This window comes from Acanthochromis polyacanthus, chromosome 5, assembly GCF_021347895.1.
Source record: "Acanthochromis polyacanthus isolate Apoly-LR-REF ecotype Palm Island chromosome 5, KAUST_Apoly_ChrSc, whole genome shotgun sequence".
Taxonomy (NCBI): Eukaryota; Metazoa; Chordata; class Actinopteri; family Pomacentridae; genus Acanthochromis; species Acanthochromis polyacanthus.
The window spans coordinates 33,710,625-33,727,565 of NC_067117.1; the positions used below are offsets into that span (position 1 = coordinate 33,710,625).

The 16,941-nt window shown below is 38.4% G+C and overlaps 2 protein-coding genes and 1 long non-coding RNA gene across 4 annotated transcripts in view; 2 read left to right on the forward strand and 1 right to left on the reverse strand.

Moving 5' to 3' along the window:
• Positions 1-6,248: 6,248 nt before the first annotated feature.
• LOC127533988 (protein hairy-like) lies at positions 6,249-13,998 on the forward strand. Its single transcript, XM_051948151.1, has 3 exons — positions 6,249-6,688; positions 6,798-7,489; positions 12,917-13,998. Exons 1-2 carry the CDS (start codon positions 6,566-6,568, stop codon positions 7,269-7,271), a joined length of 597 nt encoding a protein of 198 aa, XP_051804111.1. The 5' UTR covers positions 6,249-6,565; the 3' UTR covers positions 7,272-7,489; positions 12,917-13,998.
• The window catches only part of LOC127534000 (uncharacterized), a 49,711-nt gene continuing 41,479 nt past the window's right edge, over positions 8,710-16,941 (reverse strand). Inside the window, exons 4-7 of one of the 2 annotated variants that reach the window (XR_007941903.1) lie at positions 16,494-16,617; positions 9,918-10,081; positions 9,603-9,717; positions 8,710-9,142 (exon numbers count right to left, since the gene is read on the reverse strand). This is a non-coding gene — a long non-coding RNA (uncharacterized LOC127534000). Of the gene's footprint in view, positions 9,718-9,917; positions 10,082-16,493; positions 16,618-16,941 lie in introns of both variants that reach the window. The other variant, XR_007941902.1, reaches the window with a different exon arrangement.
• LOC127533991 (transcription factor HES-5-like) overlaps positions 12,255-16,941 on the forward strand; it is a 42,851-nt gene continuing 38,164 nt past the window's right edge. Inside the window, exon 1 of the mRNA XM_051948156.1 lies at positions 12,255-12,362. Within this exon, the coding sequence (XP_051804116.1) occupies positions 12,300-12,362 (63 nt within the window). The 5' untranslated portion in view covers positions 12,255-12,299. The remainder of the gene's footprint in view (positions 12,363-16,941) is intronic.

Sequence of the window (16,941 nt, forward strand, 5' to 3'; positions counted from 1 at the left end):
TTGGTACCCCTCAGTTAAAGAAGGAAAAACCCACAATTCTCACTGAAATCACTTGAAACTCACAAAAGTAACAATAAATAAAAATTTATTGAAAATTAAATAATCAAAAACAGCCATTACTTTTGAATTGTTGATTAACATAATTATTTAAAAAAACAAACTAATGAAACAGGCCTGGACAAAAATGATGGTACCTCTATAAAAGATTGAAAACTATTTGACCAGAGTGACATGATTAACTCAGGTGTGTCATTTAATTGACATCACAGGTGTTTCCAAACTCATAATCAGTCAGTCTGCCTATTTAAAGGGAGACAAGTAGTCACCCTGCTGTTTGGTGAAAAGGTGTGTACCACACTGAACATGGACAACAGAAAGCGAAGGAGAGAATTGTCCCAGGACATCCGAAAAAAAATGATAGACAAACATCTTAAAGGTAAAGGCCATAAGACCATCTCTAAACAGCTTGAAGTTCCTGTGACAACAGTGGCTCATATTATTCAGAAGTTCAAGACCCACGGGACAGTAGCCAACCTCCCTGGACGTGGCCGCAAGAGGAAAATTGATGACAAATTGAAGAGACGGATCGTTGGAATTGTATCCAAAGAGCCCAGAGCAACCTCCAAAGAAATTAAAGGTGAACTCCAAGGCCAAGGTACATCAGTGTCAGATCGCACCATTCGTCGTTGTTTGAGCCAAAGTGGACTTCATGGGAGACGACCAAGGAGGACACCACTGCTGAAAAAAACTCATAAAAAAGCGAGACTGGAATTTGCAAAAATACATGTTGACAAGCCACAAAGCTTCTGGGAGAATGTCCTTTGGACAGATGAGACCAAACTGGAGCTTTTTGGTAAGGCACATCAACTCTATGTTCATAGACTCAAAAACCAAGCATACGAAGAAAAGAACACTGTCCCTACGGTGAAACATGGAGGAGGCTCAGTAATGTTTTGGGGCTGCTTTGCTGCATCTGGCACAGGGTGTCTTGAAAGTGTGCAAGGTACGATGAAATCTGAAGACTATCAAGGCATTCTGGAGAGAAATGTGCTGCCTAGTGTCAGAAAGCTTGGTCTCAGTCGCAGGTCATGGGTCTTCCAACAGGACAACGATCCAAAACACACAGCCAAAAACACCCAAGAATGGCTGAGAGAAAAGCGTTGGACTATTCTAAAGTGGCCTTCTATGAGCCCAGATCTGAATCCCATTGAACATATGTGGAAGGAGCTGAAACATGCCATTTGGAGAAGACACCCATCAAACCTGAGACAACTGGAGCTGTTTGCTCATGAGGAGTGGGCCAAAATACCTGTTGACAGCTGCAGAACGCTCATTGACAAATACAGAAATCGTTTAATTGCAGTGATTGCCTCAAAAGGTTGTGCAACAAAATATTAAGTTATGGGTACCATCATTTTTGTCCAGCCCTATTTCATTAGTTTGTTTTTTTAAATAATTATGTTAATCAACAATTCAAAAGTGATGGCTGATTTTGATTATTTAATTTTCAATAAATTTTTATTTATTGTTACTTTTGTGAGTTTCAAGTGATTTCAGTGAGAATTGTGGGTTTTTCCTTCTTTAACTGAGGGGTACCAACAATTTTGTCCATGTGTGTATATCGTGCTGCTGCTGCACTAACTGTAGAACTGGCTGCAGCTGTCTGATCTTTAGCATTTAGACAAAACTCAGTCATTTAACATGGAGGCATCAATTGTTTATGTAGAGGGTTAGGGTTTTATAATGATACAAAACTGCTTTTTATTGTGTATTTCTATGGCAGATGGCCTGTTATAAGATAATTTTTGCTTTTATAATGATGCAAGACTGCTTTTTGTTATGCGTTTCTATGACAATTGGTCTGTTATTGACTATTTTTTGCTTTTATAATGATACAAGACTGCTTTTTATTGTGTATTTTTATGGCACGTGGCCTGTTGTAAGCTATTTTTGCTTTTCTAATGATACAAGACTGCTTTTTTTATTGTGTATTTCTATGTTGCTTGGCCTGTTGTAAGCTACTTTTGCTTTTCTGGTGATACAAGACTGCTTTTTGTTCTGTATCTCTATGTCAATTGGTCTTTTGTAATCTATTTTTGCTTTTCTAATGATACAAGACATGATTTTTGACTTGTGTTTGAATGGCCCGTAACGAGATTTTAATATCATTTACATGATTTTTCTTACTTGAATTAAAACGGCTCCTAATTCTTTAAAATACTGCTTCGATTATTTCAGTTTGTTTTCAACTATTCTAATGATTTTGAACCTGTGTTTAGTAACATTTAATATTTTTGTGTACATATATGTTTTGTATAACAATAATATATTTAATAAATGTTGACACGATTTGGTACTTGTTTTATATTACTTTAAAGATTTATAACTTGTTTTGATTCTATTTACGTGTTTATTAAAAAAAATTTACACTCTCTTGGAATTTTCCATGAGTACTTTGACTACATTAAGCGCAGATGTGATGACCTGTGAGTTGGACAGCAGCTGTTGGGCAGTGTCTTTCTGATGGCAGCTGCTTTGTGATTCTGGCTGGGGGGGGTTTGTCTCCCACAAGTCCAGTGATTTTAGTTGTGATCCACTAGGTGGCGCTATGTTCCCCCAGCATGTGGTCCTGTTCCTGTCGTCTCCCTCAGTGCAGAGGTACCTTTGTTACGTGTGTATGATTCTCCTTGGCCAAGTTATGAACTTAATATATGTGTGCCCCATGGTGGAAGTGCTATTCGACCTTATTATAATCCACATGATATATTGTTTGAATTAATTAAAGATTCAGATTGCTTTATTCATCCCAAAAGGGAAATGCATTTGTCTGTCAACTCATCTGCTATTTGCTGTAGAATTATAAAGCCTGATGGCTGTGGGTACAAAGATCTTCTATATTTAGGTTGTATTTTGGCAGCTTCTTAGCCTAGCCATGCTAGATCCCATGTTTCTGACGGCACAAGGGTCGAGGGAAGCTCGACAGGGAGGGAGGCGGGCTAAAAGGTTGTCTATCAAATCCCTCTGCAGCAATTGGGTAGGTATACAACCAATCAAAGCAACGAATAGGCTGACGTGGTTCCGAGAGCACCGGCGGATTGTGTGGCTAAGTCCCATTAGCTTCCCAACCAGCGGAGCCGCGGAGCCAACTGGTATATTAAGGATTTGCCATATCCCGTCGGCATAAGTCCAAATACGTCTTTCTTCTCAATGAAACACTTAAGTGCTGTCCTTTGTTTATCTTTCAAGTTGAATTTTAGCTTCAAATCTTTAAGAGCTGTGGCCAAAGCCGAGTTGAAAGATAAGTGTTTATTGTGCTGGTTGTTTCCATAGATATGTACTTTTATCATTTTGGGCAAATTTGAGCAATTTAGGAGACATTTCTGATCATTTTGGGTGCGTTTTTGGGGTATTTTGAACATCTTTTGAGTCACTTTGCAGAACTTTTGTGTCATTCTGGACACATTTAGGGGAAAAGGTGCGTTCTTTGTAAACTTTCAAGCCTCATATGTGTGATAGGTGGTTGGTCAGAACAAGTTCTAGACAATGAAAGGAGCATTCTTGTTTGATACCAGGATCATTTTCTGGACACGATTCTTGGCAAAAAAAATTCTTTTTCATCCCTGAAAATGTCTTCATGTGTCTATCTGCTGTAATGATGAGATTCCGAGGCTAAGAAATGATGGAAAAAGGATTAAAACGAACAAATTTTGCAGCCACTTTTAGTTATTTTAAGGGTTTCTAACTGAAAATATTCGTAATATGAAGGTTAAACTTTGCATGTTTTCATTAAATACACTGAAGTTATTGAAGATAAGGGATCAACTGAGTGCTCATTCAGGATGAACGTGTTTTTAGACAGCAGAGGGCGACAAAGATCAATGGTTTCCTGCACGGTTTGGATTGAAGCAGCTTCTTCAGATTATAGTAAACTTCCTGATAGTCGAATCCTCCAGTCAGACATCAAAACAAACCCCAGAAACCTCAGAGGGACAAACTGTGTCCGGCAGCATTAAGTCATGTCTGTGCTGCGGACAACAGCAACCTCTGAGGTTTTCTGTCTTTAAAATGACAGCATTTTTTCCACAAGTGTTTGATATTTTATGATCATTTACACTAAGGGAAAATTCAGTTGAGAGGACTGTTTAGATTTAATGTGGCTCATTTCATTGTTTGTTGCAAAGCAATCTGACAAGTCTCCTCCAAGTACAAGACAGTGATCAACCAGGAGATCTGAGGAAAGATTTACCAGTTTTAGTGCTGATTTTGTGCCTGTAACTTACTTTGAGATGTTTTTTTTCCGTTCACCCTCTTAACCCCAAAACTCACCATCAGGTTTGAAAGGCATGTTATAGTTTAAAAAAATCACCAAAATAAAAGTATCATTTAATCATTTGAGAGGCACCGCTCCATCAGAAAGCTTAGAATCAATGATATTTCACTTCTATCAACACGTGTCAATTAAAAATTTCCCAAAGTAAACAGTTTGCTCTAATCAGATTATGTAAAGAGGTGCAAAATGACCAGAAAATGGTTAAAAAAAAGTCACCAGAAAGGGATGCAAAATGACTGGAAAGGGATGAAAATTTCGAAAAAATGTAAAAGAATCAGAACATGTTGCAAAATGACCAGAAAATTTTGCAAATTGACCATAAAGTGACACAAAATGTCCAGAAAATGATGCAAAAATGACCAGAAAGTGGTAAAAAAAAAAAAAAAATCACCAGAAAGTGATGCAAAATGACCGGAAATGTATGCAGAATGGCTAAAAACTGTAAAAGAATCAGAACATGGTGCAAAATGACCAAAAAGTGGTGCAAAATGACCAGAAAATTCTGCAAAATAATCAGAAAGTGATGGAAATTTACCACAAAGTGACACAAAATGACCAGAAAGTGATGGAAATTTACCAGAAAGTGATGCAAAATCACCAGAAAGTAATGCAAAATGACTAGAAAATTATGCAAAAATGACCATAAAGTGGTAAAAATCACCAGAAAGTGACACAATATGATCAGAAAGTGATAGAAAATTACCAGAAAATTATGCAAAATGACCAGTAAAGCTAGTGGAAACTGAGTTAGCAGGCTGCTTCCACTTGTCACGAGATTCTAAGACTCTGGAGTCAACAGAAGTCAGGCTGTAAATAAGGCTGGCATCAGGTTAAAAATGGCAAGACAGAGCTGCACAGAGACAAGGTTAGTAGCAGAATATTGGTGTGGAGAGTGATCTACAGTATCAAAATTCTGTCATGAATTATGACCTGAATGGACAAAAGCATGCAAGCAGATATTCTGGCTGAGGATTGTGAATAAGAGAAACTACACAAACGTAATACTTTCTTGAGTTATTGATTTTTAATTTCCCATATTTTTAAGTACATACATTTTAAGTGAATGGGTAAATAGTTTTGAACAGGGTCAACCAAGTGATTGCAGCAAAAAAAGGCCCTATAAAGAAATGTTACATCGGGGCACATGCTTAATTTCTCTGAAAAAACGGAGTGTGGGAAAACAGAGAGCAGAGCACCTAATTCTCTAGAGGGAATTGGCACACTTCAAGGAGGTCCAGTCCCCTGAGTCCCCTCCCAACCTCAAAGAAGACATTTTGATGCATCTAATGCTGAGAAATCAGTCATCATAATCATTAAATGCTCCTGATGTATTAGAGTGACTGCAAACTGAAATATGACAAGTAAAACCACTTCAAGCTAAAACAAAAAACAAAAATCAGAAGAAATTTAAATGTTACAAACTGTCAGAACCAGCCAATGGGATCGTTTCCCTCCAGATGGGTGGTGATGTAATGCTCTGTTTCTATAACAACACACAGCCAGCATCTGTCACACAAGTCCCTTTGTTGTTCATTGACCACAGCACAGGGAGTCAGTGTGGGAAACTCAGATCAACCTCCTACTCACACTGACGACAAGACACGTGTCAAAAGACTCGACTGCATCTGGACAGCAGCAGGATTATTTTCTGAAGTTATTTGACATGCCAACAATAAACATATACTCACAATATTGTCTTAGAAAGTTGTGTGTTTATGAGGAAACAATATTTTTTTAAAAAGCAAATTGTGAAAAATCTAAAATTTGATTAAATTATTCACCTTCAAACATTTCATGTCACCAGTGAAATTTTAAGTTTACCGCAAGAGAAACACAGAACAAACCTGAAAATACAAATTTCATTTATTCTGGATATGTTTGTTGCCAAGTTATTCCATCAGAGAAGATATTCTCCCACGTGTGTGATCAGACTATAAGTGTGTGCTCAGTCAAAGTCATTGATCCCAGCATCAGGCAGCACATCTGATCTCTCCACAGGGTCACCACTTTCTCAGATCCACACAGAGCTCAGTCAGTCTCCCTCCATCTCCCCCCAGTCCTCCACCTGTTCCCCTGAGATCTAACTATTGTCCCCCAGGCATTAATGACAGCATGTTGCTGCTCCACATGTCTCATTGTCTCACAGAGCTCTCTGATTGGCTCACACTGTGGGAAACCTCAACCAGACCAAGACCCACACATTCATATGGAGATGTGGGACTATAAATAGGAGGGATGAAACCAGCACACATCACATTCTCTCTACACAGACCTCTACAGCTCACACATCCAACCATGGCATCTACAATCACTGCAGCAATGACCAATTCTCAGGAACATCTGACTCTGACCCACAAGGTAAATTGGACATTCATGGACACTTTAACATCATTCATGACAGCTTTATATGCTGAACACTATGCAGTCCTGAACACTTTCATTCATGACTTTGTTCTTCTCTCTGCAGCTCAGAAAACCTCTGGTGGAGAAGCTCCGCAGAGAGCGAATTAACAGCAGCATTGAACAGCTCAAGTCTCTCCTGGGTCCAGAGTTCCTCAAACAGCAGCCAGACTCCAAGATGGAGAAAGCAGACATCCTGGAGATGACAGTTTGTGTCCTGACACACATGCAGCAGCAGAACCAACAGCAGAGAACACTGCTCAAGGACATCAACAAGCTGCAGCCTTCCTCTGAAAACAACCTGACAGAGGCTGACTTCTCTCCTCTCAGCTCCACAGTCCAGAGCAGCATCACCAAAGACAAGAGTTTGCTTCCTGAGAAGACTGCAGCAGCAGCATCAAGCTGTGAACACAGCAGTTGTGGATCAGGGCTACTCCAGCGGTGTCAGAGAGGTGATGAACTTCCTGTCCAAAGAGGAGGTGAAGACACAGTCCCAGAGAAGACTGTTGAACCACTTCAGCAAGCTGCAGCCTTCCTCTGAAAACAACCTGACAGAGGCTGACTTCTCTCCTCTCAGCTCCACAGTCCAGAGCAGCATCACCAAAGACAAGAGTCCAGTCAACAGCGCCCTCTGGAGGCCGTGGTAGACACCTGCACACTGGACTTACTACCAGACAGCATCTAATGACCACATTGGTCAAAGATTACTGGACTGAATTCTATGAATTTCATGAACTTGTTCTTCTCTATGTACAGAAGGTTGATTTGTTTTTATTCTTTGTGTAAAACAACATTTCCTGAGGAAACGACAGCAACAATATCTTTAAAGATAAGAAAGAAAACATGTTGTCATGCATGTTGCATGAACCTAATCTGATTGCATTTGCAATTACTAGCTCCTGTCATATTTCATTTGTTGGTAATTGTATGGTGACCTTTGCCATCTTTTAATAGTTATTGATCGCTGTGATAAAACTATTTCTTTCTGCTGGAAGGACAAATTGTCAAAATGAACAAAAAGCTGATCTATTGTAAGATCCACATGTTTATCCTTTAATTCTAAAAGGTTTGCTTCATGTCAAAATGTTCCTACATTTGTGCTTTGCTGTGCTTTATACAGTTGTGATATTTCTTAACTCTTGTTAAATATTGATCATAGTGATCTAAACACATTGTTGTCTTTTTAATCAGTTGTTGAAACTTTTCCTGTTGTATGGGATGAGAAAATGATCTGTTTTAAGATTAGTCATTTTATCCAGTTCCTGCAAAAGATTAGTTTAATGTTAAACTGTCACAGTTATGCAGTGACAATGGATTTTTTTTTTTACGTTTTAAAAGTCCATTCAAATTCTTTTCTATTGAGAATGACGACATGTTTTAGGGCCGGTCTTAAGTTTACTTCTGTGAGTTTGAGTTTTTTTTTTTTCTCCATTTGGGAGAAAAAAAAACAAATGCTGTGAGTTCTTTGTCTTTTGTAAAGACAGTTGTTCCTTTACTCTGTATGAGTACACTGTGTCTTGTAGAAATCTACAAGTTCTGGTTGTGATGTATCATCACCTGTTGTTGGAGCTTCAGCCTTCAAGTGGCTCATTGAGTCTTGTTCAATAAACAAACATTGTCAGCTGAAAAATGTCTGTTCTCGTGTCATTAAATGTTGTAGTTACCCTCTCCATAATGATCAAAAGAAGTTCTTCATTTTAAGAATCAGAAAAAACTTTATTTATCCCCAGGGGCTATTAGGTGGGCAAAGAGCAGCACATTAAAAAAGAGCAAGAGAAAGAAAAACCACAGCAAAGGTGGGTGAAAGCAGCAGATTATGTGCAGTGACAGACCTGCTGCCAGTAACAGTACGAGTGGTTGCTGCAGAGGAAGTAAAAAAAAAAAAGTTAATCAGTTAACTGATTAACATTTCTGGTATTATTCTTAGATTTGATTGACATATAATTACAAAATGTTTATATTTTTATTTACAATTATGCATGTTTAGTGTTGAACAAAGAACAGTAACATGGTTCTATTAAGATTTTTGATGATTAAGCATTATCAGTGTTATCACTCTGTTCATATGGAGTCAATCATCTCATCAAACGTTTAGTTCAAAGACTCCATTTCTGTTCAGTGATTTTGGTACAATTATCAGTTTCAGGTGCTTCTATGGTAAAAATGTCAAAGTTAATCATCCCCCCACCCCGACCTAAAAGAGGTCACACATTGGATTTAATGTGATGCATAATGAGGCACACTTCTATTGTTCCTGCAGTGAAAGCAGTGGAAGGACAGAGTGTGGGAAACCAGATTAAACTCACTCACAGAGCCCCTGTGGAACAATCCATCCAGACCTTTGCCCTGAAGGGACAGAGGTTTAGAAGGAACCCGACTGCAAAACTTTCTTCTCCATCATGCTGTTGGTTCCTCCATCATTAAAAAAACAGACATTGTCACTTTTTTCAGAACAGTGATACTGCATCTTGTTAACCTACAACCAATATCTTTAGTATCGGAAGTTTGACAAGTTTCATTTGAGGACTTAAGTCAAAGATACAATCTGAAGATACGAGAAGAAGAAAGGTCATGAGAGAGAAAAATAACTTTCTTCAAAACAGTGGAAACCTCCAAAAGTCTTACATTTGGTATATTTTTTATATAACCGGTCATATTTTTTCTCTCTTAGTTTCCTACAGGAAGAGATCTAGTATATTATAAACAATCTGTTGTAGATCGGAGCCAGAACAAAGGAGCTTTCCTATCACACAGGTCATTTACAAACTATCTGTGAATTCAGTCCAAAGTGAACAATGCAAGATCCTCTCACTCTTCAAGCATTCATGCAGAACTACTTTCAGACAAAATTGTGGGAATCCTAAGAGTTTACCAACAGCTTTTCTTCTCAGTCGTCCTCGGGTCTGATTTCTTGGCCTCTGTTCACTGGTGCTCCTGACCTCATTTCAAAATCTGCTCAAACTCACAGGGACTTCATTCAAACAGGTCTGAAACAGAAAAAATAAACACAAAACATATCAAATATTGTCTTCCTACCTTTCATGGGAAATAATTTTGCACACAAAGGGAAAACTTTTCTAAAATGTCTAATAGAAGGAGATTTTTGATGATGGATATTGGTAACAGTTACATATTATCCTATTTGATGTATTAAAACACAAGAATTACAATTATGAGATTCACATACCTTTTTGCCTTCTGCTGTGTAAATAAACAGTATAACGTTTTGTCCCACCCATTATCTGTACACTGCATAATCCTCATTAGGGTCGGGGAGAATGGAGTCTATCCCAGCTGACTTTAGGGTGAAGGCAAGGGACACCCTGGACAGGTCACCAGTCTATCACAGGGCTACACATAGAGAAAAACAATCACACTCACATTCACACCTACCGACAATTTAGAATCATCAATGGACTGTGGGAGGAAGCCGGAGAACCTGGAGAAAACCCCCCAATGCACAGGGAGAACATGCAAACTCCATCCAGAAAGATCCCAGGCCGGGACACGAACCAGGGATCTTTCCTTTGCAAGATGATGGAGCTAACCACTGATACACTGTGCAGCCCTATAACATTCTAGATCAGTGGTTCTCAACCCTGTTCCTCAAGACCCACTATCCTGCATGTTTTAGATGCTTCCCTGCTCCAACACACCTGATTCAAATGATCAGCTCGTCATCAAGCCTCTGCAGAAGCCTGAGGACGAGCTGATCATTTGAGTCAGGTGTGTTGGAGCAGGGAAGCATCTAAAACATGCAGGATAGTGGGTCCTGAGGAACAGGGTTGAGAACCATTGTTCTAGATAATACAAAACGAGACTTTTCGGAGTTATTTCGAAATTACTGTGCACAATGTTAGGAGTCCAAAAGGGATGGAAAAATTGGTTTGACAGCCTGCACCTGACCATCATTTGCTATTAACCTGCAAGGTGTTGGCATCACTGCTGCTTTATTTCCTCAGTGATTACAACTGCTGGAGTCCCAAGTACATCTTCAGATGTTACAATATCTGCCCTCCATATTCCTGACTTTGAGAAAAGACCCGTTTTTACAATCACTTCCACTTTATATTTTGGGCTGAAATTAGGAAACAGAATTCTGCCACAGAGTGATGCCGGTTTTCCTTCTCCTGAAACAATTTTAATCTGAATCTGACACAATCGTGGAACCAAACATCTGGCTTGAAGCACATTTTAAATTGTTTTATTTTCATTTTCACATAAAGCTTTTGCATACAAATTTGAATTTAATAGTAAAATACTTTCAAGAGGTTGGTCACACTGGATCCTCCAGTCAGTTTGCAAAGCGGCACATGGCTATTTTATGTTAATACAACAAGTGTGGGAAAACTCTGGAGAACAGAGATGACTGGAAACGACACAGACTCCACCAGCAGACACTTAATTCTCCAAAGAGAATTGGCACACTTCAGGAAGCTGCTGTCCTCCCAGGAATCCTCCCACCCTCAGAGCTGAAATGTGGAACCAGCTGATGGTCACAAATCAGTCATGATTACAACCAGAGGTTTAAAATGTACAACAGTGATCACAAATGAAAAATACAACAGGCCAGATCATTTTGATCTTATTTCAAGAAAAGAAAACCACAACAAATTCAACATTTTACAAATTGTCAGAACCAGCCAATGGGATCGTTTCCCTCCAGATGGGTGGTGATGTAATGCTCTGTTTCTATAACAACACACAGCCAGCATCTGTCACACAAGTCCCTTTGTTGTTCATTGACCACAGCACAGGGAGTCAGTGTGGGAAACTCAGATCAACCTCCTACTCACACTGACGACAAGACACGTGTCAAAAGACTCGACTGCATCTGGACAGCAGCAGGATTATTTTCTGAAGTTATTTGACATGCTGTTAATGGCCACCTAACTCTACTGTCTAATAGTAGCGTTTGGCAATATATTTTTTCAGAAAAATCTCGAAATATATAAAACACAACATCTCACTACATTAGCCAACTAGAAACACTGATTTCACTTCTGACATTTCAGACAGTTTTGTCCTTATATTCCATAAAAGAAGTTACTAATTCAAAACATATTGATTTCACCAGAAACATTTTAGGTTTAACCTCAGTTGAAGCAAACAGAAGCAAACATGACAATACAATTAACACTGGGTCAACATATTTTTCCTGAGTTATTCCATCAGAGAAGTTATTCTCCCACGTGTGTGATCAGACTATAAGTGTGTGCTCAGTCAAAGTCATTGATCCCAGCATCAGGCAGCACATCTGATCTCTCCACAGGGTCACCACTTTCTCAGATCCACACAGAGCTCAGTCAGTCTCCCTCCATCTCCCCCCAGTCCTCCACCTGTTCCCCTGAGATCTAACTATTGTCCCCCAGGCATTAATGACAGCATGTTGCTGCTCCACATGTCTCATTGTCTCACAGAGCTCTCTGATTGGCTCACACTGTGGGAAACCTCAACCAGACCAAGACCCACACATTCATATGGAGATGTGGGACTATAAATAGGAGGGATGAAACCAGCACACATCACATTCTCTCTACACAGACCTCTACAGCTCACACATCCAACCATGGCACCTACAATCACTGCAGCAATGACCAATTCTCAGGAGCATCTGACTCTGACCCACAAGGTAAATTGGACATTCATGAACACTTTAACATCATTCATGACAGCTTTATATGCTGAACACTATGCAGTCCTGAACACTTTCATTCATGACTTTATTCTTCTCTCTGCAGCTCAGAAAACCTCTGGTGGAGAAGCTCCGCAGAGAGCGAATCAACAGCAGCATTGAGCAGCTCAAGTCTCTCCTGGGTCCAGAGTTCCTCAAACAGCAGCCAGACTCCAAGATGGAGAAAGCAGACATCCTGGAGATGACAGTTTGTGTCCTGACACACATGCAGCAGCAGAACCAACAGCAGAGAACACTGCTCAAGCACATCAACAAGCTGCAGCCTTCCTCTGAAAACAACCTGACAGAGGCTGACTTCTCTCCTCTCAGCTCCACAGTCCAGAGCAGCATCACCAAAGACAAGAGTCCAGTCAACAGCGCCCTCTGGAGGCCGTGGTAGACACCTGCACACTGGACTTACTACCAAACAGCATCTAATGACCACATTGGTCAAAGATTACTGGACTAAATTCTATGAAATTCATGAACTTGTTCTTCTCTATGTACAGAAGGTTGATTTGTTCTTCATGCAAGATAATACTTCCTGAGGAAACGACAGCAACAATATCTTTCAAGTTGAGAAAGTAAACATGTTGTCATGCAGCAGACAAGCTGAATAGACCATATTGGTCAAAGATTACTGGACTGAATTCCATGAAATTTCATCAACATGTTTTTCTGTATGTATAGAAAGGTTTACACATTTGTTTTTGTGTTTTGAAAACATTTCCTGAGGAAACGACAGCAACAGTATCTTTCAAGATAAGAAAGAAAAAAACAGAGAGTAAACATCTCTTCAAGTATGTTGCATGAACCTAATCTGATTGCATCTGCAATTATGTTTTAGTTCTTACTGTACTTCATGTACTGATAATTATATTAATCATCTATTATCATTTGATTTGTTACAATATTTTGTCATTCTACACTGTTGTGTGTGTCATTCCTTAAAAGTGATGTGTTTTAACATCCAAATGTTTATTCCTTTTCTCTGAAAGGTTTGCTTAATATCACTCACTTATTACTAGTTCTTACTGTACTTCATGTACTGGTATTTATATGGTCACAATTCTTGTTGTTTGATTACTTTTGATCAAAGTGATTAAATTAGTTTCTAATTGAGAGACAAATTCTAAAAATGAATGAAACGTTGATCAGTTTAATGATTAATCTAATAATCCTTTTTGTAAAAGGTTAGCTTCATTTCACAATCTTCTCATTTTTTATGCTTTATTGTGCATTACCTTGGTGTCACATTATTTATCTGTTGATCAGTTTGATCAAACATCTTTGTCTTTTTCATGTATATGCTGTCAGAACTTCCCACCTGATGTGATTACTTTCAAATGATCTGTTTAAAGATCAATATTTTTTATCATTTTACTGGAAAAAGTGACAGTGAGTTCTGTCCCCAAATTCTGTAAGTTTTGTGTCTTTTATAAAGACAGTTGTTCCTTTACTCTGTATGAGTACACTGTGTCTTGTAGAAATCTACAAGTTCTGGTTGTGATGTATCATCACCTGTTGTTGGAGCTTCATCCTTCAAGTGGCTCATTGAGTCTTGTTCAATAAACAAAGAATGTCAGCAGAAAAATGTCTGTTCTCGTGTCATTTTAAGTTGTAATTACCTTTGAAATAATGATGAAAAACTGATTGTCTTCCTAATATGAATTTTCAGTTCATTGATAACAATCTCCATCATTATTTCAATATTTGGCTTACATGTTGTTATAAAATGTGTCACATTTTAACATACAGTTATAAAAGTTTAGTGTAAAACACAGAATTGTAACATGGTTCATTTCAGACTTTTGATGAGCAGGTATTATCAATGTCATTTCACTCTGCTCACATGAAGTATGTGAAGTCATCACACATGTACACTACCTGTCAAAAGTTTGGACACACCGTCTCATTCAGTGGTTGTTATTTAGTTATTTTCTACATTGTAGATTAATACTGAAGACATCAAAACTATCAAAGAATACAGATGGAACTATGTTGTAAACAAAAAAGTGTTAATCTTCAGGATAAATCTACAATGTAGAAAATAATACAAATAAATAAAAACACTGAATAAGAAAGTGTGTCTAAACTGTTGACTGGTAGTGTATTTTGAAGACTCTACTGCTGCTCAGTTCATTTCATATATTTATCAGTTTCAGGTGCTTTTTGTAAACATTTGAAAGGCAATGATCTCCCTCCTCAAAGAGGTCACACGTTGCATCTAATGTGATGCATAATGAGGCACACTTCTATTGTTCCTGCAGTGAAAGCAGTGGAAGGACAGAGTGTGGGAAACCAGATTAAACTCACTCACAGAGCCCCTGTGGAACAATCCATCCAGACCTTTGCCCTGAAGGGACAGAGGTTTAGAAGGAATCCGACTCCAAAAACTTCTCCTCCATCATGCTGTTGGTTGTTCCTCAATTTTATAAAGAACCATCACTTTTTTGAACATTGTCATTTCATTTTGTGAACCTTGAATCAAAATATTTACCATAAGATGTTTGAGAATATTTAATTTGTGGAGTGGAACCAATGACAAGATCTGAAGAAATGAGAGGAAGAAAAGTGGAAACCACAGAAACCATCACACTGAGTATTTTTACATCACTAGTCAGATTTAATAATCATCTGATATTTTCCAACAAAGACATTCAGTCTTATTAAAACCCTTCATTGCTGGTTGGAGTCCAAACGAAGGAGCTTCCCTGTCACTGAGGTGATTCAGAAACTCTCTCTGAATTTGTCTAGAATGAACAAAAGAGCAGTCAATAAAAGAAGAGGATTGTTTGTAGTGAATATCAGTAGAGCACTAAGATGTTGTTCTTTCCAGTGAGTGCAGGTTGATGCTGACAACTCAGATTATTCAATCAGATGAAGGATCATTTTGTTGATACTCATCAATTGTTGGTACATTTTCAACAACAATCTCTAAAAGGTCAAAAGGAAAAACTATTGAAATTGGACAATCCTGTTTAATACGTCACACATATTCTCTGAGTGGACAGAGTGTCTGAGAGGTGGAGATCTGAGTGGTAAGTGAGTCTGATTAGCATCCTTAACCACTACAGCAGCAGACTGTTGTCCAGTGGGATTTGGCACACTTCACAACCAGCTGTCTCAACCTCTCCTCCTCATTCATAAAACTGGAATGTTCAGCTACAGTATATTTACTTTCCACTGCCGTGGCTTTAATACGGAGGTGCAGACATAGTATTATTATTATTGACAACCCATGTAGTTTTGACTCGATTTGAAAGTTTCATCAAATGGTTGAACAACCAATCATGTAGTTTCCCTCCAGATGGTTGGTGACGTCAGGTTGTGTCTGTGTTAAAGCACACCACCAGCATCCGTCACAAAAGCTCCTTTCAAAGCCCTTTTGTGCTGCACTGACCACTTCATTCACACACTAAGTGTGGGAAACTCAGAGCAACTTTCTACTCACACCAACGATGGAGCACAAGACAGAGGACACACCTGCTGCATCTGGACAAGATGACATTGTCTAATTTAAACACAAATACAAAAACACCATGGAAATGCCACGCTGTTCTCCTGTGGTATGCAGCACCAAAAAAATAACAAAAAAACTGACTGCTTTTAAGAAAAAGTTGTTTAAATTATACACATGAGATGCCTGCAGACAAAATGCTTTTAACATGTCTCAATAGAATATGAATATATATATATATATATATATATATATATATATATATATAGTTGCTGGGAAACGATTAAAAATCTCCAATGTGATTAATTGCATGATTTTTCTACAATTAATTATTGTGCGTAAAATTAAATAATGAACTTAAAACGTAGTGTATTCTGCATTTTGATTTAAAAGTACTGCTACATGAACAAAAAATAATTTACATTTGATTTGCAAACACTTGAAACAAATAAAGTGCTTTTTAACAGCAGTATTCTGTTCACTCTGTAGCAGCTAAAATATTTCTTGTAAATCTCAACCTAAACATTGATGTAATCAAATGTCTGATGTAAAGCGCACCAGACGACTCTTCAGGCAGCAATGCAAAACTTTCTCTAAATCTAATTATGGGAAACTTGGAGTTCACTTACAGCTTTCCTTCTCACTCGTTCTCAGCTCTGTATTCTTTTCCTCTGTTCAGATTGCAGAGTCACTGTTGCTCTTGAGCTCAATTTAGGATCAGTTCTCCTCCACAGGTACATTGTCCAAGATTGTCTGAAACAGAGAAACAAAACACACGTGATGTGATGTCTTCATGTCTTTCACAAAACAAAAGCACACAAGGTCCCTGATGTTCCAAAATGTGTTACAGAAATGATGATGGAATGTTGAAGTGTTCCACTACATATGCTGACATGTAGGACATGGAACATATCTGAGAAAACAATCTGAGGTTTAGAGATTCAATCTCTGTTCTTCTGCCTGTTGTCAAAAATCAACACTATTAAACGTTACATGTGATAACTGGGGATGATTCAGATGATGTCATATCTGGCCACTGTATTCCTGACTGAGAGCAATAAAAGGTTTAGAGAACCA

Coding starts and splice junctions, on each gene's coding strand:
- LOC127533988 (XM_051948151.1), top strand. CDS start 6,566: ATGAAACCAGCACACATCACATTCTCTCTACACAGACCTCTACAGCTC. Junction 6,689..6,797: donor ATCTGACTCTGACCCACAAG/GTAAATTGGACA, acceptor TTCTCTCTGCAG/CTCAGAAAACCTCTGGTGGA.